Raw genomic sequence first — 23,979 nt, 5'->3', positions numbered from 1 at the left:
GCAGTAAGTAAACATTTGCTGTTTCATACAGGTGCAAATGCCAAACTGAGGTATCAGATTACATCAGGAAATGTGAAAGGAGCTTTTGATGTTGAACCCGAAGTGGGAACCATTTTCATTACTCAGTGTCTGGACTATGAACAAGAGCAGCGTTATGAGCTCCGGCTTGTAGCCTCTGATGGGAAATGGGAGAATCACACACTCATTGCCATCAGTGTAATCAATAAGAACGATGAATCTCCAGTGTTCACTAACAATGAGTACCATGCCAGTGTCTTGGAGGAACTTACAGATCTGCCTGTTCTGGTTCTAAAGGTAAATCAGTTTGCATGAAGCAGAGAGGTGGGGGGGTTTTAAGAGTAAATTAAATTTGTATTCAGCTTGACAGTTACATCAGTTACTGGGAGCCAGATCTCATCAGAAGAGGGGGAACCTTGACACCTGGAATTTGTAAGATTCTGGTATCTTTCTGTCTTCCATGCTTTCCAGCTATCTACACTCTTTTTATAAAATAGATTAAACAAAAATACGTGGTGGCTGGAATTGGATAATAAACTTAGTTACTGGCCAGTATAAATGTAAACAAACCTACTGACCCATGGTAAGAAAAGTGCAAAGGAAAGATAGACTTGTGGTTGAGACATGGGACTGAAAGTCAGAAGATCAGCTTTCTCTTCTCAACTGTCACAGGCTTCCTTTGTGACCTTGGGAAAATCATTTACTCTTGTCTCTGACTTCATTTCCATATCTGTAAAATGGGGGTACATATCTACTTTACTGGGATGTTCATCAATATTTGTAAGGTTCTTTGAGATCTCTGGGTGGGAAGACACTATGGAAGTGCTAAGGAATATAGATGGTGGTTTCCCCTTCAGAGGAGTATAAGGAAGACAAGACCCAAACCCTGCCCAGTTTCTAACCCCTCCTGTCTGCGCCTATGAACCAATTTCTATTTGCTTCTCTAGTTCAAATTCCACTGGATCTCATTGCAAATACGTGTTCAGTTGATTTACTATTACTTCCACCTAGCTTTTCCTGCATATTTCCCCCCCTCTTTCCAAATGCAGTAGCATGCAGAATGCATTAGTCTCCCTAAACACAATCAGCTTATTTCTCCAGCCCAGCTATAACCTTTGCAGAAAGACCCAAATGACTCAAGCCAACTGATGCTTACCCTTAACTGTTAACATATAGGGGCACGTTCTTTAGTAGGCCTCCATAGTACTGCAGCTTGCAGTAGAAGTATAATGAATTTCCAGTTCTCTCTCTCACCCCTCCTGTGGTTTGTTCTAGGTTTCTGCAACTGACCCTGATCAAGAAGCTGACCAGAGTGCCCTTTGCTACTCTTTACATGGACACGGGGCCAATAGTGAGTTCTGCATCAACGAGTACACAGGAGAGATCTATGCAAACAAAAAGCTAGACCGTGAAAAGCGATCCATATGGCGCTTTCTTGTCCTTGCTACAGATGAAAATGGAGAGGGACTAACTGGCTTTGCAGATGTAATCATAGAGGTCAGAGACGTGAATGACAACCCACCTCTTTTCCTTTGCATGTCAGAGGGCTGCTTCATGGGGCAGGTTCCTGAAGATTCCCCAGCAGACACCACTGTAATGGAAATGAATGCCATAGACCTCGATGACCCCAAAGCTGGGAAGAATGCAGTATTAACTTACAGAATTATTCAAAATGTCCAAAATGAAATCAACCTCAACTTGTTTTCAATCAACCCAGTTACGGGCACCATCTGTACTGTGCTCGGATCCTTGGACCGGGAGAAGGAAAATAAGTATCTGGTGGTGGTTGAAGGAAGGGATGGAGGTGGACTCACTGGGACAGGCACTGCCACCATTTTGGTGTCTGATATAAATGACCACGCTCCAGTCTTTACACGGAAGATGTATACGGCTTTTGTCTCTGAAAATGCAAGTATCAACACTGATATCACAATGGTATCTGCTACGGACAGAGATGAAGGAGAAAATGCTGTGGTGACATTCAGCATCCTTGATGGGGATGATGATCGTAAATTCTCCATAGAGACAGATAAAATCAACAAACGTGGGGCTATTCGGTTGCGGAAACACCTAGACTTTGAGAAACCTCATGAGAGGGTGTTTAACCTGACCATGAAAGCTGAAGACACCGATTTCTTCAGTATTGCTCACTGTGTTGTCTATGTGGAGGATTCCAATGACCATGCCCCTGTGTTTTATCCCCCATTCTATGAAGTGATGGCTCTGGCTGAAGATGTGCCTCTCGGCACTAAAGTTGTACAGGTTTCTGCTGTTGATTTAGATTCGGGGCTGAATGGAAGGTTTTTGTATCGCCTGATAAACAGGTCTGACCCAAGTGGACAGTTCTCTGTGGGTAATGATGGTTGGGTTGTAGTTGCAGGATTGCTGGATCATGAGGCTGTGACACAGCACCACCTTGTGGTCATTGCCACTGATATGGGACAACCTCGGCTGACTGGCAGTGCCACGGTTCTTGTGACTCTGCAGGATGTGAATGACAATGGGCCAGAGTTTGAGGCTCAGTATAACCCAGTCGTCTGGGAAAACACTGCTTCACCGCAAATTGTCCAAATGAACGAGACTTCTACTTTGTTATATGCTAGAGATAGAGACACTGCTGCTAATGGAGGGCCTTTCTCCTTTCACTTACTCAGCAATTTTGGCAGCGTAACTTACTTTAACTTGCAGGATTTCAGCAATGGAAGTGCACTGCTCACTGCGCTGCATACTTTTGACAGAGAAGTGAACAAAGTGTTTTACCTGCCCATTCTGATTACTGACAGTGGGATTCCTCCTATGAGCTCAACCAACACGTTAACTGTTAATATTGGGGACCGAAATGATCATCCTCATTCTGCTGGCTACATGGAATGCCTCATCTACTGCTATGATGGTAATTGATTTGGAGCTTATTTCACTAGGCTATACTCAGACCATGAGCAGCAGGCGTGCAATTCGGAGAGATCTGTCCCATTCCACAAGAGCTGCTTTCCGTGATGCATTAGTATTTTGGTGGGGAATGCAGCTCTGCAGCTCTGATTTAGAACTGAAACTTGGTGCGTAAGGTCTGGTCCCAGGGGATGGAGTCAATTGGTGTGTGGAGGAGATTGAATTTGGGGCTGATGGAGGGTAATTGGCTTCTATCTTATGTACACTTCTATAAAATTTAAGTAAATGGTTTTCAGATGCTATTTTGTTTCCCTTTAATTACAAAATAGCTTGACTTATTTTATACTGATGTTGTTCATTTAATAATGTTGTCAAGGGCTGTGATCTGGATTCAAGTCTGAATACCCCGAGAGATTGCTTGAAATGTGAGGTTAAACTAATCTGTCATGTTGTCTAGTTAATGTTTTAAATGTGAACCCGAATATGAACCATCTGTACCCTCTGAAAAGTTCATGCAATCTTTGAACGGCCCAAAAATAGAAACGGAATCTTCAATGGCTGCTGCTTTTTGTGCCCTCTCTTGCTCATTGCAGCCATCATGAGGCAGGGCACCTTCCCTGACCCTCAGCTCCCCAATCCTTGATGATCTCTTGCAGTCCACAGTGTCCTTACATAAGCCCCAAAGGAGAGTAAACTATATAAATAAGTTATGTTGTAACTGTGGGGCTTGCATCTGTGTGGTGTCAAACCACTACTCCTCCTCCCCAGATCCCATCTTGTGCCTCTGGTCACATGGCATTCCTTCAAACTAGTGTTTCTTATCAGGAGGAATTTGACTTCACTTCCTAGTAGCGCTGTCAATTAATCGCAGTTAACTCACACGATTAACTCAAAAAAATTAATCACAATTGCAGTTTTAATCACACTGTTAAACAAGAGACTACCAATTTAAATGTATTAAATATTTTGGATGTTTTTCTACATTTTATATATATCTTTTATTCTGTGTTGTAACTGAAATCAAAGTGTATATTTTGATTACAAATATTTGCACTGTAAAAATGATAAACAGAAGAAACAGTATTTTTCAGTTTACCTCATACAAGTATTGTAGTGTAATCTTTGTCCTGAAAGTGCAACTTACAAATGTAGGGGGTTTTTTGGTTACATAACTGCACTTAAAAACAAAACAATGTAAAACTTCAGAGGCTACAAGTCCACTCAGTTCTACTTCTTGTTCAGCCAGTTGCTAAGACAAACAAGTTTGTTTACATTTACAGAAGATAATACTGTCCTCTTCTTATTTACAATGTCACCAGTAAGAAAGAACAGGCATTTGCATGGCACTTTTGTAGCCAGCATTGCAAGGTATATATGTGCTAGATATGCTAAACATTCTTATGCCCTTTCATGCTTTGGCCACCATTCCAGAGGACATGCTTCCATGCTGATGATGCTCTTTAAAAAAATAATGCATTAATTAAATTTGTGACTGAACTCGGGGGAGAATTGTATGTCCCCAGCTCTGTTTTACCCACATTCTGCTATATATTTCATGCTACAGTAGTCTCGGATGGTGACCCTGCACATGTTGTTGTTCATTTTAAGAACACTTTCACTGCAGATTTGACAAAATGCTAAGAAAATACCAATGTGAGATTTGTAAAGATAGCTACAGCACTCAACCCAAGATTTAAGAATCTGAAGTGCCTTCCAAAAATCTGAGAGGGACGAGGTGTGGAGCATGCTTTCAGAAGTCTTAAAAGAGCAAGACTTCAGTGCGGAAACTACAGAATTTGAACCGCCAAAGAAAATCAACTGTCTGCTGGTGGCATCTGACTCAGATAATGAAAATGAACACGTGTCAGTCCGCACTGCTTTGGATGGTTTTCAAGCAGAACCCGTCATCAACATGGACACACATCCCCTGGAATGGTAGTTGAGGCATGTGCATCTGGCACGTAAATATCTTGCAACGTGGGCTACAACAGTGCCATGCGAATGCCTGTTCTCACTTTCAGGTGACATTGTAAACAAGAAGCGGGCAGCATTATCTCCTGCAAATGTAAATAAACTTGTTTGTCTGAGTGATTGGCTGAACAAGTAGGACTGAGTGGACTTGCAAGCTCTAAAATTTTACATTGTTTTATTTTTGAATGCAGTATTTTTGTACATAATTCTATATTTGTAAGTTCAACTTTCATGATGGAGATTGTATTACAATACTTGTATTGGGTGAATTGAAAAATACTTTTTTTTGTCTTTTTACAGTGCAAACACTTGTAATAAAAATAAGTACACGTCTACCCTGATATTATGATGTTATAGGTGAAACTGCGTTATATTGAACTTGCTTTGATCTGCCGGAGCGTGCAACCCTGCCCCCCCAGAGCGCTGCTTTGCCATGTTATATCCAAATTCGTGTTATATCGGGGTAGAGGTGTATAAAGTGAGCACTGTACACTTTGTATTGTGTTGTAATTTAAATCAATATATTTGAAAATGAAGAAAACATCCAAAAATATTTAAATAAATGGTATTCTGTTATTGTTTAACAGTGCGATTAATCGTGATTAATTTTTTTAATCACTTGACATCCCTACTTCTTAGGTATACTGTAGTAGAGCTTACATGATATGTTATGTTTATATATAAACAACACCAGTGTATTGGACAGCTATTATATTTGGTGTGTGCTTGTTATAAGGTTTAGTTTGATGTACAGAGTGAAATTTTTGTGTGGTTGCTAATTGCACAAAAGGCCTTGGTCATTGCTGGCAGTCCTCAAGGGTCTGTTCTTGGACTGAAATGATGGAATATTGGATTCCTCAAACTTAATTACAGTGAATTTTGGACACCACTTTGCTGTACTTCATAAGATGAATTGGTCTGTTTTATCATCTTCTGTGAACTTAACTGAGGGGCTTTTTTGTCCTAAGTCCATTTTAGGAAGGCTTTGTATTTCATGTTGCCTGTTGTGTTCAGGTTCTGCAGGGGTTTAACATCAGTATATAATATTATGTCCTATATAATGGCTATTGCAAAATATATTTATCAAATAACTACTGTTACAGTTACAGGGCTAGCTGCACCTCTGGCTCCTTTCTGGTTTCTCTGAGTGCATCACCTCAGGTGTCAGGCTCTGGGTCTTTACTTATCTCAGGGCTCAATTTTACATTGCCTCCCACTCTTAGGCTGGGGTATAGTATCCATTGTATCCACCATTCTTATCCCCCAAGCCCAACTGAGTTCAGACACCTGTGGTTCTTCCCCTGGTATTCAGTGACAGAACGGCCTTCTTCAAGCACAAGTATTAGCAGTAGTAACACTTTTAAGAGAAACAAGATTTTTAAAACATTCTACATTTCCTTCTGTCTTACCATCCCCTGATGGTAACCTAGGCCGGCCTAACTTCTTCACCGGGTTTCTGTCTCAATTAATGCCCCATTCTTGAGTATCCTTTTTAATCCAGTTCTTTTAAACTTTCTGTGTTCACAGCGGGCCTTTTCCTGTTCTGATCCAAACCAATTTTGCAGGCTGGCCGGAGACGAGCAGAGTCATCAAAGCTAATGGTTCAGAGGTGGCTTATCCTAAGCCCTTCTTTTCTTTCCTGCTTGTTTTTCCGGACAGCCTGAGTTAAACCAATAGCCTCATATAGAAAACACCCCAATAACCAGGCCAACATACAGTATTAATAAATCATTACAGAGCTGCCTTTAATTCCATCCCAAGTACTGACGAAGATTTTAGAGTTAAAGAAAGCCAGCGAAATTATAATTGCATATTTGTTTATATATGTGTGTATAAATGTCAGATACTTTTTAGTTATGTCATTCATATGTTTAATTATGATAGGTATCTTACCCACAACTGTACTGGGCCAAGTTCATGCACCAGACCACGATGACTGGGATCACAAGACCTATCAATTTGAAGAAAAAGCATCAAGGTATTTTAAAAAGAAAATAATGACCTGACCAAAAGGATGACAAATTTTCAAAAAAAAGAAAGAAAATATTTAAACTTTCTCTGAGAACTCACATGCCAGAGTGTATTGTGTGCACTCTAATTTGTGTGCACATGATCTCCAAACCCCTTTCCTACAGAGGAAGCCACATTATACACAGTCATATGAGCAGCTCCAGTTTGCTCCCCAGTCAGTTGCTGCCTAGGCCAGCAATTTCTGAGGTGAAATGTGCATCCCCTGACAAGCAGAGTGCCTTTAATCATTCCACAGGCAACCAGAAGCCTCACTAGCCAATTAAGGAGTTGCATTGGTATATTCAGAGGCGGCTTGGGATTCCTTAATCCTTTTTCAGGAGGATTGTGGCTGCAGCATGGGATTTGGGTGAGGGAAAGGGGGAAGTGTAATAATTTCAGGGGTAATTGAATATTGCCAGAAATGGGGTACAGCTGCTAGATCGGGACATTTCACTAGCAGTGGTTATCTTTGGCCTTCGTGACAGCTTGGGATCCCACTCCGTCAAAAGCCCTGTACTATGCACAGACGCCTGACTAACGAGTTGGAATGCTATCCCATAGTCCCTGCCAGTGCCATTAATCCCCAGCATAAATACAGTTCCCTAATACTCTCTCCACCCCTGGAGAAGTGGTGTTTTGGTGCCCCCACTTAGTTTTTGAGGTCCTGTCTACACTGGGAGCTTTTGCACCTGTGTAGCTAGATTGACGGGGTTTGCACCAGTGCAGAACAGAGGTGATTTGCAACAGTGCAACTTGGCTGTTTTGGCAGAGGGTAGCTGCACCACTGCAAGTCACCTTTTTTATACCAGTGCATCTATACTAGGGGTTTGCATTCATACAGCTACATCAGTCTAGTGACATAGTGCAAAGTCCTTAGTGCAGACGAGATCTTTGATCCACATGGAAAGGTAAACAGAGGCAGGCCATGGTACTACATAGTTATTTAAGAGTGTGCAGCACACCCTGAGGGTGATAGTCTGCGAGCAGCTAGGAGGTAGCATAATTTTTTTTTATTTTAATGAAGCTGCTGCCGAAGCAGGCATCTTGCTATAGAATTTAGGTCTACTTTGCTATAGAATATGCAGATCTTTGACTATGGCCTTGTGCACACACTAAGGGCTCAATTCTGCACTGCGTCTGAGCTCTGTTTAGAAGCACTGGAAAGGAGATGGCTCCCCAACTCTGTGCCACCCAGCCCCAGACAGAGTTAGAGCAACTTGGAGTCCTGCTTTAGTTTATGCCACAGTTTTGAGGTTTCTAGGGGCCTTACGCCAATGGAGGATAAGTGTAACAGAGTTCTGCTCTACCCTGGCTCCTCACTCTCCTTTCACCTGAGGTGAGGGGGTAGATCTGTTATGCTTGTCAGCTTTACACCAGGGGAATTCTCCACAAAATCTGGTCTTGACCTGATTGAATAGAACTTATTCTTTGCCTTTTCCTTTCACATAATTTCTGTTGCAGGTATTTTATCCTCAATCATAACTCAGGTTCGCTGAGTATTAAAGAAGGTACCCCAACAGGAATTTACAATGTAAGAGTGAAAGTTACTGATGGAATCTGGCCAGATGTGATCTCGACAGTAAAGGTGGTTGTGAAGGAAATCAAAGATGATGCCATCCGTAATGCTGGGTCTATACGAATAATCGGTAAAATAATGTATTTTTTTGAAATCCGTCACCTTTATGTTAGTTCTGTGTAACTTTGAACTCTTATTAGTGTCTGCTTAATTATTAGATATCTGTGTTGGATATGCTTAATATTCCTATAAGTAGAGCTCTGAAAAATGTACATATGTGCTCTGCTTTGTTTTCTTTTTCCCCAGATACATAAAGGGGGGTTAGAAGACACTGCAATAAATGCCGCATACTAGGGTAAAACAAAGATAAGATCCACAAGTTCCACACTGAAAATGCAACCATGTATTTATATTGCAAAGAGAATTTGTTTGAACAACTCTAGTAAAAAAAAATCCTTCTAAAGATATTCCTGATTTAAAGAGAAATAAAATAAATGTAATGACTGAATAAATAAGCCCCACAGTGCAAACCATTGAGCAGAAACCAGTATGAAAAATTTCAGAGCCCAAAGGTGAAAAGTCTTTCAGTGCAACGAGAATGGAATCAGATATGCAAACTTAACTATTCTGGTCTCTGCTGCTCCCATTATAATTGAACGTCATATGATTCTCCTCGATCTCAAAGATGAGTGTATTGTTTTTTAAATTGTTTGTTACAGATATCACTGCAGAGGATTTTATATCTCAGTCTTCTGAGAGAGAAAGTAAATACAACCAAATGAGGAAACTACTTTCAGAAATCATACCAGCTCAACTCGAAAATGTCCACATTTTCAGTGTCTTGAACACCCCAGGTCAAACCCGAGGGGTTGATGTTTGGTTTACAGTTTCTGGACCACCATATTATAAAGCAGAAAAACTTAACGGCAACGTGGCAGTGTCCAAAGCACGGGTATGTGGCTTTCAACTCATTGAGTTAATTAAAATCTTGCATCTATAATCTAGTGAAAATGTTTGCACAGAATCATTGATTTTCTGAGAGAGAGAAAGATTGTATATTGCAATATTTGACTCTACTGAGCAAAAAATTTCTTTATTATTTTGGCCAAAAGTTTCAGATAGAGATGCTTAAAGTTCAGACCCATAATCCATATTTAGGCATCCAAATACTATGACCTAATTTTCAGAGTTGCAGATTTTGATGGGAGCTGAGGGTGTTCAGTACCTCGGAATGTCAAGCTACTCATTTAGTTGCATAACTTTAGGCACCCAAATTTGACTATTTTGCCCTTGGAATACTGTACTTCCTTTAGGAGTATGTGTTTTAGAACACGTATCTTCTATAGAGACTATGAAATCCTCCATAACTGATGCATATGGTTGGGTTTTTTGTGTACATGGTTCTTGATGTTTTGCTTTATTTCCTCGGCCCATGTATTGAAATGTTCAGTAACTAGAACTCACAAAATTGCTCAGTCAAAAGATCCATCTTTCTACAGTAAGAGAGCAGAGTGATAAAATAACCTTTTCCCGTCAGAAAAAAAATGTGAGCTGAAAATTAAACACACCAAAACACACTCCTGCAAATAAAATCTAATAAGCAGCTAAGTGACTGGGAGGATGCGCTTTGGCAATGCAACATGAACTGGATCCTCTTGCCATCAGGATCATGTCTATTTACTGTTGTTGCCCTTTACAACTACTTAATCTCAGCCTGATTTTAGAGAGCAAGTGTCCAGTTCGCAAAGAGAGAGAGCGAGTATTTGGGATCTTTTGTTATAAAAGCTGAAATAAAATTACTCAGCTCAAAAAAAAAAGTGAAATTCTTCACAAATTATTTAATAAATTCTCAGTCAGTTCAAGTTAAAACAGTCCCAGTAAGGAGGCAGAGGACTGAATGGATACTACGATGGAGCTACCCTTTTATGGATAGTGGTGGGGTCTGTAGGCAGGTTAATGGTGCATTGGCAGGGACACTCTCACTGCTACTGCTCAGGCTCCACCTGTTCTGTGGATAAATAAGATTTTGGTTTCTCGGGGCTGTGATTCTCACACTGTCTTCAACATTAAGCTTCTTCTCACAGGAAAAGGCAGATTAATAAAACTAACTTTCTTCTCCAGCTGGAAATCATCTTGGATATAAGCATCACCCAGATTGGCATAGATGAGTGTGTGACTGCGAACTGCACTCATAGCACTGGATGTGTCAGCAAGTACAATTATAGTCATGTCCCCACAATAACTACTGCTGGAAGTGTCTCACTGGCATCTGTGATGGTCCTGAATAGTGCCCAGTGCACCTGTGCAGCTAGAGAAAGCCAGCATCTTTTCTGCTCCTCATACCGGACAAACCCATGTCTCAATGGTGGCGCGTGTATAGACACTGACTTGGGCTACAGGTTAGTGTAACTTTTTATGCTGCTCAGAACTTCTTCCAACTCAAAATGGGTGAGAAAGGGGCTTAGAGAAGCAAATCAACATTCATCACTTCTCAAAAGGCAGATCTGGCTGGATGTACTTGATTTTGTTCATGCCAACAGATTTCTCACCTTGTTGATGGCTTCTTAGGATCATCATAATCCTCAAAAGGTAGAAAGCATGAAAGGTGCACTGGCCTCCCTTAACTTGGAGGTATGAGAAGCTGATGTTTGTGCAATCTATTAGTCAGCCACAGCTTGTCACTCACAAACTCTTCCCACAGGCACAAACCCCTCGCTTTCCATGTTTTTGTATTTTTAATGACTAATCTTTAATACCCAGCATATTGTCAAACATGGAAGTGAGGAAAGAGTAATACACACACATACCTTGATCCCGAAGTGTGTGTGCAGATTTATATCACCCCTCACTTACACTTAACTATCTCTGCGGTGGAAAGGCAGCAGTAACTGCCCAATAGTTCTTGCAGGAGGTGACAGTGCAAATCAAGGTATTTAACTGAACCTGCAGAGACCCTGTCCATGGTAAAGCCCACATCCAATTCCAATATGCTGCTCAAATGTATTAAACATGGAACAGTCTTGCTACAGAGGAACATAGTCTTTTCACAGCCTCCTGCCATTATCATTCACTCACTTTAGAGACTTGGCCCATGAATAGATTCCTCCCCCCCCCATTTCCTTTGTTGTCATTTGTAGGGATTTGCCCTTTGCCCAACCTGTCCCTTCAGGTACTGTAGTGTATAGGAACTGAATAGTACAACTGGTGCCCAATCTTCCTCTTTTCCATTATCCTTCTTTCCCATTAACAATCCTTCCCACAATCTGTATTCCTACCATTCCTTATTCCCATTATAATCTCTTGAGCCTCCATGAAAAAAAGCTTCTCACATCTATGTTTTTGTAATATAAATAAAACAGATATAATTAAATATTTCAAAACAGTGAGCCTGCCATCACCCTAGTGGCTTGTAAGTTGTATCCCTTTCCCTGCTTCATTCATCTGTTTTTCCTGTTTCGATTGTAAGCTCTTGAGAGAAGGGATTCTCATCCTGTGTGTATAGCATCCAGCACATTTGAGGTACTATACTAATAAATACGCAATAATCCACAAATCTGATAACCAGCAAGAAATCCTCTCTCTCTCGCCCTCTGCGTGACATTAAAGAGTTAATAGCAGAAGGGTATTGCGAGGTCTTATATATTACGAGGAGTACTTCATCGGATGAAGTGGGTTTTAGCCCATGAAACTTTATGCTCAAATAAATTTGTTAGTCTCTAAGGTGCCACAAGTACTTCTCATTCTTTTGCTGATATGCACTAATATGGCTACCACTCTGAAACTTATATATTACGGTGGCTTAACTATTTATTTTTTCACAAAAAAATCCTTTATGTACATAATGTGCAGTATTACCTAAAACTAAACTACTTGTAAAAATAAATGAACTAAGTACAGTTTGATGCATAAGCTTTGATTGTGATTATTCACTTGTTTGTTCTCCATGTGGTGATCTGCAGTGTGTCTCCCACTCATTAGTGTGAGTTAGCATGGTTTGTGTTGTATATTAAGGATAATTTCCTTAAGGGTTATATTCTGAGTTTTCAGCTTACAGAAAAAAACAAATTAAAGTTTTTCTTTACTCTTAAAGCTGTAAATGCCCTGCAACTTTTGATGGGCCTGACTGCCAGCAAACAAAACGTACCTTCAGAGGGCATGGTTATGCCTGGTTCCCTCCCATCAAGCCTTGCTTTGAGAGCCGTATCTCGTTGGAGTTTATTACTGACGTGGCTGATGGCCTTCTGTTGTACAATGGACCCTTAGCACATGGTCATGCTGGAGAAGTGGAAGACTTCATTGCTTTAGGTTAAAAACTTTAACAGATTCATTTTCTGCGTGAGTTCATGCATGCATGCGTGTACAACTCAGGTTTTTATTTACTGTTGTGTACTTTCTTTCTCTCTTAAAAAAGAAAAAAAATAAATGTTCTTGGCAAATGAGGAGCATTCAAAACAACTTACCAGCACTTCAAGTTCATTCTATGTACTGTTATTCTTTCCCTGCAGGCTAAGTGGTTTTAATACTAGTGAAAAAATGCAGTTTAAGAAGACTCATGATATCTGGGACAGTGCTAATCTGCATGTCATTCACACTAAAAAATTCCTTAAACTGAAATTGAGTTGGTAGTTTTTAGTTCATGTGGATTTTAATACATATGTGGTTGACTTTTGGACAGGAGAAGGCTTATTCAATAACTGTTTCTTTTCCAGAGCTCTCTGACAGTGTCCCATCCCTGACTCTGAGTCATGGCTCTGGGGTACTCTTCCTGCACTTGTCTCAGAAAGTTAATGTTGCAGATCGCCGCTGGCATAATATAAAAATTATAAGTGATGGAAAGGCAAGTATAAAAACAACCCTGTAAAACCTTTGGTTCATCTATCTGGATATCATTTGAAGATAAGATTCCTGCTTTTAATATAGTGTCCGGTTAAATATTTTTGTGTCCCCTACCCCACCCCCAATGGCCATGGCAGCAGCTTCAGCAGCATTACAGACTTTCAGATTTGTCTCCCATCCTCTTTGTCAGGGAGGCAGTATTGCCTAATGATTATACTACAGGGCTGGGGTAATCTGATTAGTCATATTCCATTCCTGACTTAGTGGAGTGACCTGCGGCAAATTCCCTCATTGCTCTGGGCTGGACTCTGGTCCACCAATTTCAGTTATGCCACTTACATGGAGTAAAATGAGGCTAAAGAGGCTGGAGATTGTATTGAAGAATTTATTTTTTGCAAGGGTAATCTTTGCTGATCTGAAACTGGTGGAGGTAACTCCATTGCTGTCTGTCCTGGAACCTGAGAAGGGGAGAGGGAGGCGGAGAGGGAGGGGGAGGGACCCTGAAACTCCTGGAGTCTTGATCAGCTTCTGCTTTTCACTGTACCCACAGCTCTGTTTGGGCACAGGGGAGAATCAGAACTTCTGTGTCTGGTTCTTCATCTATAGAATAGGAATGCTAATGTATAATTACCCACCTCTGAGCTCTGCAGGTAAAAACTCATTATTATGTTAATACAATTTTCCTGCATTTTAACTTGTAGTTAATGGCACTGGCCTGTTGTGTAGATGGTGTAAAATCTGCAATTAAAAAACAATTTGATCTTTAATGTAATGCATTTTCCACTCTAGAAAGTGCAGCTGATTCTTGACCACTGCGTAAATGTTTCAGTTAAAGATGACGATGGAATCCTTAAGGAAATCTCCCAGATGGATCCGTCTGCCTGCGAAGTTTCAGAAGAGACTCCAGGAAATGAGAGGTAAAAACAAAACAGATAACACAACCACAAAAGAACAAAGGAAGAAAAGGAAAAACACCAAGTTACTGTTAATCTAGGTTGACTGCTACTAATTCTTTCTTTTTTTCCTCTCCTCCCCAAATGCTGGCAGGTTCCTCAACGTTCACCAACCCTTACAGCTGGGTGGAGTTAAGAAGGCCTTGCCATACCGTAATTCACAAAAGCACTTCAAGGGGTTTGTTGGCTGTATACGGAATGTCATCATTGACAGCAAGGTATGAGTAACAGGAAATCATTCTTTGGGGCAATATTTTTAACTGCAGCTGCCTAAGGTGGTTTCCCCCTCTCTCCCTCCTTTTCTAGGTCTATGATTTGGAGCATCCTGCAGAGTCCTTAAACAGTGTGCCAGGCTGTACTATGACTGATGAAATGTGTCACAGAGCTGGGGCCCTCTCCTGTGGTATTCATGGCAAGTGCATTGGTGAATGGGGCTCTTTTAATTGTGGCTGTTACCCTGGATACGCTGGATCAAAATGTACAAAAGGTACAGTTAGTCTTGGGGAGAAATGAATCATGGGAATCTTTGGGAATAGGCAGCAGATATACCATGGTACAGAATTTGTTTAATTTGATAGCAGTTGGTTGGAGCCAGTAGCTAAGTAATGCAATGCCTTGCTCTGTGAAAGGTTTGGACTTGCAGATATTGAAGTACTTATGTTCACTTGTTGTACAAAGGAAGTGTCACAATGAGGGTCTTTGTAGGACTTCATTTACCTCTTTTGTGGTTTCATTCTGGGAGCAACATCTGACTGGGAATGAGAGATGGGAGGATTTGCAGTTTCTCTGTGGCTCATGCCCCCATTTGTTTCAAGTTTCTGATTCTGGTTCTAAAACGAAGTGCAGCTGATACTGCACCTTTCAGCATCCTTGGTGGCTATAGGTGAGAGGAAGGATGACACGGGTTAAGTCACTATCTTGGAGATACAGGTTCAATCCCCCTGCGCTGCCACACTTCCCATGTGATCTGGGGAAAGTCCAAGTTAGTTACCAAGAATGGAATCTATGTGGACAATCTCGTGAAGAAAGAATGGTCACTGCTCTCCAATAACTGTGGTTCTTCAGGATGTTGTCCACACAGGTGCCATGACTCCCACTCCCACTGGGTTGCTAATCAGAGCTCTGTTCTTGTGGAGTTCTCATTGGTAAAGGAACTGAGAGTGGGTTTTAGCCACTGTCCTCTGTGCACTCAGCTGTGGGAAGGGACAAGATGGCTGGGGCCACCAGTGCAGCCCCAACAGATAATGCTATTCAAAAGAATCCAATCTCATGAGCTTGGGGAGCACACACTGAGTGGAATTGCTGTTGGCAGCACATCTTGAAGAGCCACAGCTCCTGTAGAGTGAGTAATTGTGCTGTGCTCTCTCTACTAGGTCCATGTGAAGTATATAATGGGGGTCGCACTGTTAATAGCTTGTGTAGGATGAGCTTATTGCACACACCAGGGGCTCCTTGCATTCCTCCATTCCCCCCCGACCCTACCCGCCCAAGCTCTCTGTGTGCCACCCTCCCATCCCCCTGTAGTTCAGGGATTCCCTGTAATCCCCCCAATCTCTTTCCTGCCAGGTGTCTGTCTGCCTCCCATCTCCCCCTCTTCTTGTACCAGTTCCCCCCATTCTTCTCCCATATCCGTGAATCTGTGTGCACCCTGATTCCCATCCCCCCTCAGACATCCATGGCATCGGCATTGTGTGCCCCAGACCAGGATTCCCCATTTGCCCCAAAATGACAGGGGCTGTATTTCCCCCTTTATCCCCATACCACAGTCCTCCAACCCTATCCCCCACTAGGGGTTCTCTGTATCTCCCAATCCTCCCTCCACCTATGCCAACATTCCCCATTCATACAGCAAACATAGTACCTATCTTTAAAATGGGAAACAAAGAGAACCTGGGGAATTATAGACCAGTCAGTCCAACTTTGATACCTGGAAAGATACTGGAACAAATTATTAAACAATCCATTTGTAAGCACCTAGAGGATAATAAGGTGATAGATAATAGCCAATATGAATTTAAGAACAAATTATGACAAATCAACTTAATTCCCTTCTTTGGCGCGGTTACTGGCCTACTAGATGAGGGGAAGGAGAAGAAGTGATATATCTTTTCAGTAAGGCTTTTGGCACAGTCCCACATTGACATTCTCATAGACGAACTAGGGAAATATGGTCTAGCAGCTCACAAGTGCAGCCACATTGATTCACAGACATTCCTTCACAGATGTGCCAGAACAAAACAGCAATAATCCATTATCACAAAGCTACCCAAGAATATAATAGAAAGTAGCAATTCTGACACAATATAGCTTTTGGGGGAACCTTCCACTGCTGTGAGAACAGTGGCAGGCTAAAAGGTGCCAGATTAGTTTTTAATAACCTTTTCAAAGATGTAAATCCTGGCTGTATGTGATACCACCTCCCTATGCCTTTCCTTGGTTCTGTGCTGTGATTCACCCATATATTAGGGATTCTACCATTGCCTCCCACCTCACCCACTATTTGGGCCTTCACTGTGACAAATTTCGCAACATGAAACTCGTCTCCCTGACGTCCGCCCTTGTCTCTCTCCATGCTTTAAAACAAAATAAAAACCCCACTGATGCTTTTAAGTTTCAAAATTGGTTTTTAGATCACTTTTTTGGCTTTTTGTGTGCTATAATGCCGTCTCTAGTTCCTGTATTCCCGTACTTGCTATTTTTATCTGCTCTAACTTTTGAGAGGCCAGAGTCTATGTAGCTGTGTTGCTTTGTGTTCCACAGCACCCCAAGCACCTTGGCCAGAGTTTCTTTTGAACTAAAATCCTTATGTTGAGGGTTAGTTTATCTCTTCAGAGCTCTGTGTGTGTATAAAAGTTAAGGTCTGTGTGAGTGCCAAATATTAGGATGTTACATTTATATTTTCCATGTGTTATGTTTAGTTCTTCTGGAGTGGGCCTTTGGAAGGGACAGTTGGATTCATTATGAACTGAAAAGTTTTCTTAGTGCCCACATTACCCAGGTCCAGCTCATGGTACGCACCCGTGTTTCCTTCAGCACCCTTCTCAGCATGGCATCAGCAGACGGAAGTAGATACATCAGATTGGAGGTAAACAATCCAAATGCTGTTCTGTCAGTGGCGTTAACTTGTGCCACTGCACAATGATCAAAAAGAAGCATCTTCTGAATATTTAAAGGTGCTCAAAGGAATAAGGGCAGGGCTTTGCCCCTTTGAGTAACGATTCTCATTCATGGAAGTTCTGTCTTTCCTTAGAAATAAATGCAGCTAGCGCAGCGCTGCTTGGCCATGCAGGGAACACTTCCCACTTATTAGAATTTGTGGCTTATATTCTGATGTTTGGACATGTATTTTTGGTATATGTGTGAACATTATTAAAGGTCTCTTCCCCTGTGTTCCTGTAGGTGGTTGGTGGACATTTTGGTGTTAATTTCAATTTGGGGGACAAAGAGCAGCATCTGAGACTGAGCACATTACGCATAGACAACGGCCAGTGGGTTCTGCTGACTATGGAACGCTATAACAATGAGTTTACCTTGCGTGTTAATAATGGCGGAGGGGATCGCGAAGTGACCTCCTTTATGGGTGCAAACAGATGGTTCGAAATGGATTTGGCAAGCATTGTGCTAGGAAACCGCGTTCCTAACCACTCAGAGAGTGATTTCCAAGGTAGGTGACACATGAACCATGGAAATGGCATGTTAGGGAATAATGAGACTCCAGGCCCCACATAGACATATCTACCGAAGGTTGGAGTGGCCTTGGAATGCAGGATCTGGCCTCTGGCTGGAAATTCAGAACTACTGCCTTGCCCTCAGTTTGCCAAATAATGCCCTTGTACTGAGGTAAATTGGATTTTTGATATTTCCCACTGTAGACGTTGGCAGAATAAAGCAAGAATTAGTGGAGTTCCAATCCCTGCTCTGTGGGCCTGGAGGGAGGAGAACAACACTGAGATTGTCCCAACCTCTTTCCTCACAGCCAGAGGGGAGGGGAGGATCAATATTGGAATATTTACTGCAGGGTGTGAAGTGGGAGGTTCTGCACAGAACGTCACTACCCCTCCCCCCATGGCTGGGCTGGATGGAGGTGGAGCTCTGTCTGTCTAAGTTTTGGGCAAAGTAGAAAGCAGTCACTTGCATCTAGGTTCCCCTCATGCTCCTTACTCAGCCTGCAGCAGGGTGGGCAAGGAGAGCCCGAATCAAACCACCTGCTTCACAGCTTCAACTCTGTTGAGCTCTGTTGCAGGAGCGCTATAATGCTGTGCAGGGCCAGCCAGCAAGAACACAGGCACACATGTCAGAAGGAATCTTGACCACTAGTAAAATAGTGTTTGCGTTACTAAACTCTTATCCTGTGATCAGACTATTTTGCATGCAAACAGCGATCATTTTGATAATGATACAAGTCCTCAAAGATGTTTAAAGAACTTTGCAATGCAATGTGCTTTGAGAGGGTTTGTGAGGAACACTGTGTGTTTCTGTCTTTATGCTTTTCTGCTCATGTAGGTTGCATGCGTGATGTCCAGCTGAATGGTCAGCCTCTTCTTGGGGATGACAAAATCACAGAGTTCAGCTTCATTCTGAAGCAGCAAGGCATCACCATTGGCTGTCATTCCAATGCTTGCCGCAGTCATCCCTGTCACGGTCCTTTCCATTGTGTAGACTTGTGGAGAAGGCATGAATGCAGGTACACTTAGCTTTTGTTTTTCCTGTGGGAGTGGGACATGATCATTTGGGACCCTGTCTCTTTCTACATAAGGCCCTGCAGATTGCCGCTATCCAATCCACTTCTAAAGGGAAAGCTTCAGGGTTCTCTCCCATATACTTACCTGGGAACCACATGGCAAGGAGTCTGGCATGCTTTCTGACTCCCCAGCTTTCCATGAGGATTTGTGTTCTTACAGGAGATTTACCCCTCCATTATCTTTCCAATTTCATGTTGGAAGATGAGGAATACAGGGGCACCAAGCCTGTTCCATGCTGCTGGCAGATTATGTCCCCAGAGGGACCAGTCCCGGGATGGGGATGAGGATGAGGATCCTCCTTCCAAAATGTCCAAATAACCAGAACAAAGCCTGTATCCAGCCCTGCCACAAACTTGCTCATCCTTTTTCTCTGGATGTCAGTGGGGGCTACCAGATTCTCCCTCTGGTTCCGAATGTGTGTGGAGGGAAAGAACCTTTCCTGCTTCTCCAGCTAGGGCTGGTCATGTTTTGAAGCAGACTGTTTCCCCCCTTTGGGGAAGTAGAGCTCTTTGAGGAATCGGGGGTATCTCTTGTGTATTTTCTTGTTCTCTGGACATTGTGGCAATGCTGCAGGCAGGACTTAGGAAGCAAAGTAGGGGGACACCTGGAGTTTCTGTTTACATGGCAATACCTAGAACATCCATTCAGTTCACAGCTATTTCATAGTAGTGATGTGGCATGAGTGCTTCTTGGTTTTTATTTTCTTTAAAAGCTTTTTTTAGTATTGGTTTTAGAAACATGTGTAAGTAGCAAACTGGAATTACTGAACAATTTTCCCTGCACAGCATTTACAAAGCTGCATGCTCTTCCTGTCACCACCATCACTCAAAATAATCTGTTGGTTTCATCATTCAGGTGCCCAACTGGCAAAGTAGAAGTGACAGATAATCTTACAGGGCTTAAACACTGCACCTCTACACCCTGTGGACTCTGGAACTGTAGGAATGGGGGTACCTGTGTGGCACATTCCCAAGACAAATTTGTCTGCCAGTGTCCTGATGGCTATAAAGGAAAGTGGTGTGAAATCAGCCAGGTGAAAGCAGGAAAACCAGTTGGACTCAGCTCTGGCTCAATCTTGGCAATCAGCATGTGCCTCCTAGTTTTTCTAGGTAGGAAAGCAAATATTTTTAATTTATTCTCACACTACGTGTTACACCATTGAAACAAGGACACTGCCACTTATGAGAGAGCACCTTTTATTTCTGCTATGAGTCACCGGTTCAAATCCATCTTAGGATAGTAACAACTGAAAGTCATTATCACATAATTGCAGTTCACTGGCTTCAGGACTGGTTCAAGTAAAACTAGATTCTCCCTCCATTCACTTCCACCCCCTTCTAAAGCTTCCCCTGGGGCACCCAAGACTGCATGTGCAGCTATTTCACCTCCAAGCCTCAACTGCCCCAAATTCCCATGTTGTTATCGTCACATTGGTATTCCAGCAGCACCTACAATGTGGTAGGCACTGTTCACATTCATAGGAAGGCACAGACCCTTCCCTAAAGAGTTTGCAATGTAAGCAGACAAGCAATGTACAAGGGGTGGGTCAGAAAGAGACACAATCAATATAAAAATTGTATATATTTTATATATTAGTTGATCTTTGATTCTATTATTCATACATGGCTGTATGTTCAACCTATCCAATATTAGCCAGGGCTTGGTGGGAAATGGTTTTCCCGTCCTATGAAAAATGTTGAAATTGAAAATATTTTCCTGTTCTACAGTGAGGCAAAACTGAGGCCTTCTGACATATTTTTTGGGGGGTGGGGGGTGGAGGAGGAGACCCACACCAAACCCAGAATAGCTAATAGGTTAGGACATTGATTGGGGATGTGAGAACCCCAGGTTTCTTCCTGATCTGATTCAAAACTGCTACCGTTTTGACAAATTGGCATTTTCTGACCCATAAATAAATAAATAAAAATAACAGTCATTAGAAAAATTCTTGACCAGCTCTAGTCCAGATTGTTGTCAAAGTGTGTGCTCATTTACATTGCTGTCAATACGTTGAAGTCAGTGGGGGTTGTTCAGTATCTGGACTGGTGTGTATAAGCACAAAAATGTTTGGCTCCTTGTGTGCTTTTTGCAGGAGAAGTTAGGAAAATAGTGGCAGGCTCTCTTTTAAACAGGAGGAGGGGGAACCTGTGTCTTCCCCAGCCAGGATCGTGGGGTATGTCTACACTGTAATAACACACCTGCAGCTGGCCTGTGTCTGCTGACTTGGGCTTGCAGGGCTCAGGATGCAGGGCTATAAAACTGCTGTGTAGATGTTCAGGCTCAGGGACCCTACTTCCTCAGAGGGTTGAAAAGCCCAGGCTCCAGCCCAAACCTGGACATCTATAGCCCCACAGCCTGAGCCCTGCAAGCCCAAGTCAGCTGACATGGGCCAGCTGTGGGTGTTCTTTATTGCAGTGTAGACACATCCTGGGAGAGGCATCCTATTTCAGGCTCAAACTGTTACTCCAAAACTCTGTCAGCACAAAGCAGCTGATGTATTACTGGAGAAAAAACCTTGAAAATAACATTTAAATGATGCCTCTCACAACTGCATTTGGGACAGAAATGTCTGAGTAGATCCTGATTGACTTATGTGAAATGAACTCAGATTCCATGTATAAAGTTCTGTTTAGTGTGGTCATAGGACCACATCACTTTTGGTCCTCCTTGTTGGCAGTTTCTCTCTCTCTCTCCTGCCCCCCCCCCCAAGTCTTTCATGTTGTATCTCATCACTCTCTCACTCCCTGGCACCTAGTGGTTAAAATCCTAAATTTGCTGGTTGCTTTGTGTGGCCACCACACTTCCATGCTCTATTGTCACTTCCGTGTCACTCATTTAGAAAGGGACAAGGAGAGAGTTGTATTTTTTATTTTTCCTGACTGTATCCAGAGCCAAAGGTTAAAGTTCTAGGATCTGGGCTCTTATCCAGTGCTGCACCCCGACAAGCACTTCCTGCAGATAACATGTCCCTTCTCCTTGTTTCTGGTTCGAGTTCAGGTATAAACTGATGCTCTAATGGCATTTCTTTTAAAGAAGATTCATGGATAACCATAGTATTTAGGACTATGAAAAGTGCTACAAAAACTAAATTTCATTATAAACTATTGCTTAGCTTCTCTCTCCTAATAAAATTGTCAATTCCCCCGTATTAACAGTGTACATAGCTCAGAAAAGTAATGACTCAAATGATTATATTACATTTGTTATCTTCATTAAAACAGTGTTTTACTTACTTTGGGTATCTTATTTACTCAGGATTGGTGAAAGGCCAGAGAATGGCCAAAATGCCTTCTATTTAAATGTCCTAATGGATTCCTGTAGGTAAGTAAAATACCCTTTTAATGAAGTTTCTGATGTAACATATAAATGATTCATTACCATCCTGGAGAGTGTACTTATGTTTAATTGGATACTGAGGCTTAAACAATGCATTTCTTACCTGGGAATGTGGATATTAAATTATTAAATATTAATTTTTCTCAGGTTGTTTTCAAATGTGAATACATTTCACAGGAAGGTAGAGGCCACATAATAAACATATATGCATCTGTTTGTTCCAGCTCTGTTAGTCTCTTATACAGTGTGGAGTCAGTGGGGGAGATCAGGGTTTCGGAAAGGAGGAGTTTATCACATTCCTGAAGAGCATGAAAGCTGGGAGGACGTTAGAGAAAATGTCTTCAATTATAATGAGGAAGGAGGGGGAGAACACGACCAGGTATGGTACAGCATCTTGACAATATTTTAAACACACAGCAATCCAGACCCAAATGGCTCTCTCACCTTCGTGTCAAAGAAACAGTATGTTGAGAAAATCAGAAAACAAATTTTCAAAAAAATGTGTGGAACTTTTCAAGAGGTATGTGTGACTAACTAAAGCACCCAGATGATCTTGCTCATATAACTCTCTTCTTCCCTGACCCCGCCACCATCCCCAAAGTTTTTCTCTAATGACATGTCATGTCTTGTCTTAGATCTGAATCTCCTGGAGGCAGGTTGTTGTGTATTAAAGCACCTTGCACTTAGTGTAAGAACTTGTGAAAAAGAAGGGAACATAAGGAAATTTGTTTCTCACACACAGATGAACACTACCCAATAACAGCAACAGCAAGGAATTTATGTAGGCAAAAGTGTCATGGGAGTAATTACCGGTACTTCACTCTTACCTTAAAAAGAACAGGAGTACTTGTGGCACCTTAAAGACTAACAAATTTATTGTAGCATGAGCTTTCGTGAGCTACAGCTCACAAAAGCTCATGCTACAATAAATTTGTTAGTCTTTAAGGTGCCACAAGTACTCCTGTTCTTTTTGTGGATACAGACTAACACGGCTGCTACTCTGAAACCACTCTTACCTTGTAACTTTTCAAATTCCATTTGCTATGATTTCTCTATGATAGTGTCTGAGAAGAGTTATAACAAGTGTGTTCAGCTTGCTTTTTAACTCTCACTTAGCTGGACCCTATCCAAGTCACTTCATGTTTTAAAAGAGGGAAAATATTTCTTTGGCTCAAATAGATCAATTCATTCAGGTGTATAGATCAGTGGGGCATACAAGTTTCTCAAGCAGCCCTCTGTAGGCTTCTTGTGGGTTCCTGAAGTTACCTTAGGGCTTGTCTACATGGGGAAATTGCTGGGAAGATAGTGAGAAATTACTAGGGGATGAATTTAAAGCCCGGAATAGCTATTCCACACTAACTCCCCAAGTGGACACACTTATTCTACACTAACAGCTTGTGTGCACTGCTGGCCTGCTTCCACACACTGAAAGTTCTATAGGGCTCTTTAACCTCTTGCTGTCAGAGCACTGTGGAACTTCTAGTGCAATCACAGGTCCACACAGTCAGTTAATGCATGGCAGGCTAGTGCACTGTCGATTCACGCCTCAGCTTGCAGACAAGCCTGATGAGTGCTTTGTGTGGTTTAGGTTAATACATTTTGGAAGGTTTTGCTTGAGCTAATGCACTAAAAATAGTAGTATCGCCATGGCAGCATGGGCAGCAGCTCAGGCTATCCCCCAGAGTACAACCCCATCCAAGATCCTAGG

At 42.0% G+C, this 23,979-nt stretch overlaps 1 protein-coding gene across 1 annotated transcript in view; it reads left to right on the top strand.

The window, feature by feature from the left end:
• Positions 1-23,979, top strand: part of LOC123364574 (neural-cadherin-like) — a 57,524-nt gene that overhangs the window by 31,771 nt on the left and 1,774 nt on the right. Inside the window, exons 16-31 of the mRNA XM_045006808.1 lie at positions 32-315; positions 1,294-2,911; positions 6,763-6,856; positions 8,350-8,534; positions 9,124-9,356; positions 10,526-10,803; positions 12,495-12,709; positions 13,114-13,241; positions 14,030-14,157; positions 14,288-14,411; positions 14,500-14,680; positions 17,112-17,278; positions 17,593-17,857; positions 18,697-18,877; positions 19,791-20,044; positions 22,496-22,650. Of these exons, the coding sequence (XP_044862743.1) occupies positions 32-315; positions 1,294-2,911; positions 6,763-6,856; positions 8,350-8,534; positions 9,124-9,356; positions 10,526-10,803; positions 12,495-12,709; positions 13,114-13,241; positions 14,030-14,157; positions 14,288-14,411; positions 14,500-14,680; positions 17,112-17,278; positions 17,593-17,857; positions 18,697-18,877; positions 19,791-20,044; positions 22,496-22,650 (4,490 nt within the window). The remainder of the gene's footprint in view (positions 1-31; positions 316-1,293; positions 2,912-6,762; positions 6,857-8,349; positions 8,535-9,123; positions 9,357-10,525; positions 10,804-12,494; positions 12,710-13,113; positions 13,242-14,029; positions 14,158-14,287; positions 14,412-14,499; positions 14,681-17,111; positions 17,279-17,592; positions 17,858-18,696; positions 18,878-19,790; positions 20,045-22,495; positions 22,651-23,979) is intronic.

Source organism: Mauremys mutica, chromosome 2 (assembly GCF_020497125.1).
Source record: "Mauremys mutica isolate MM-2020 ecotype Southern chromosome 2, ASM2049712v1, whole genome shotgun sequence".
NCBI classification, from domain to species: domain Eukaryota; kingdom Metazoa; phylum Chordata; order Testudines; family Geoemydidae; genus Mauremys; species Mauremys mutica.
The sequence above is the reverse complement of the archived record's forward strand: the minus strand, read 5'-3'. Positions and strand labels throughout refer to the sequence as shown.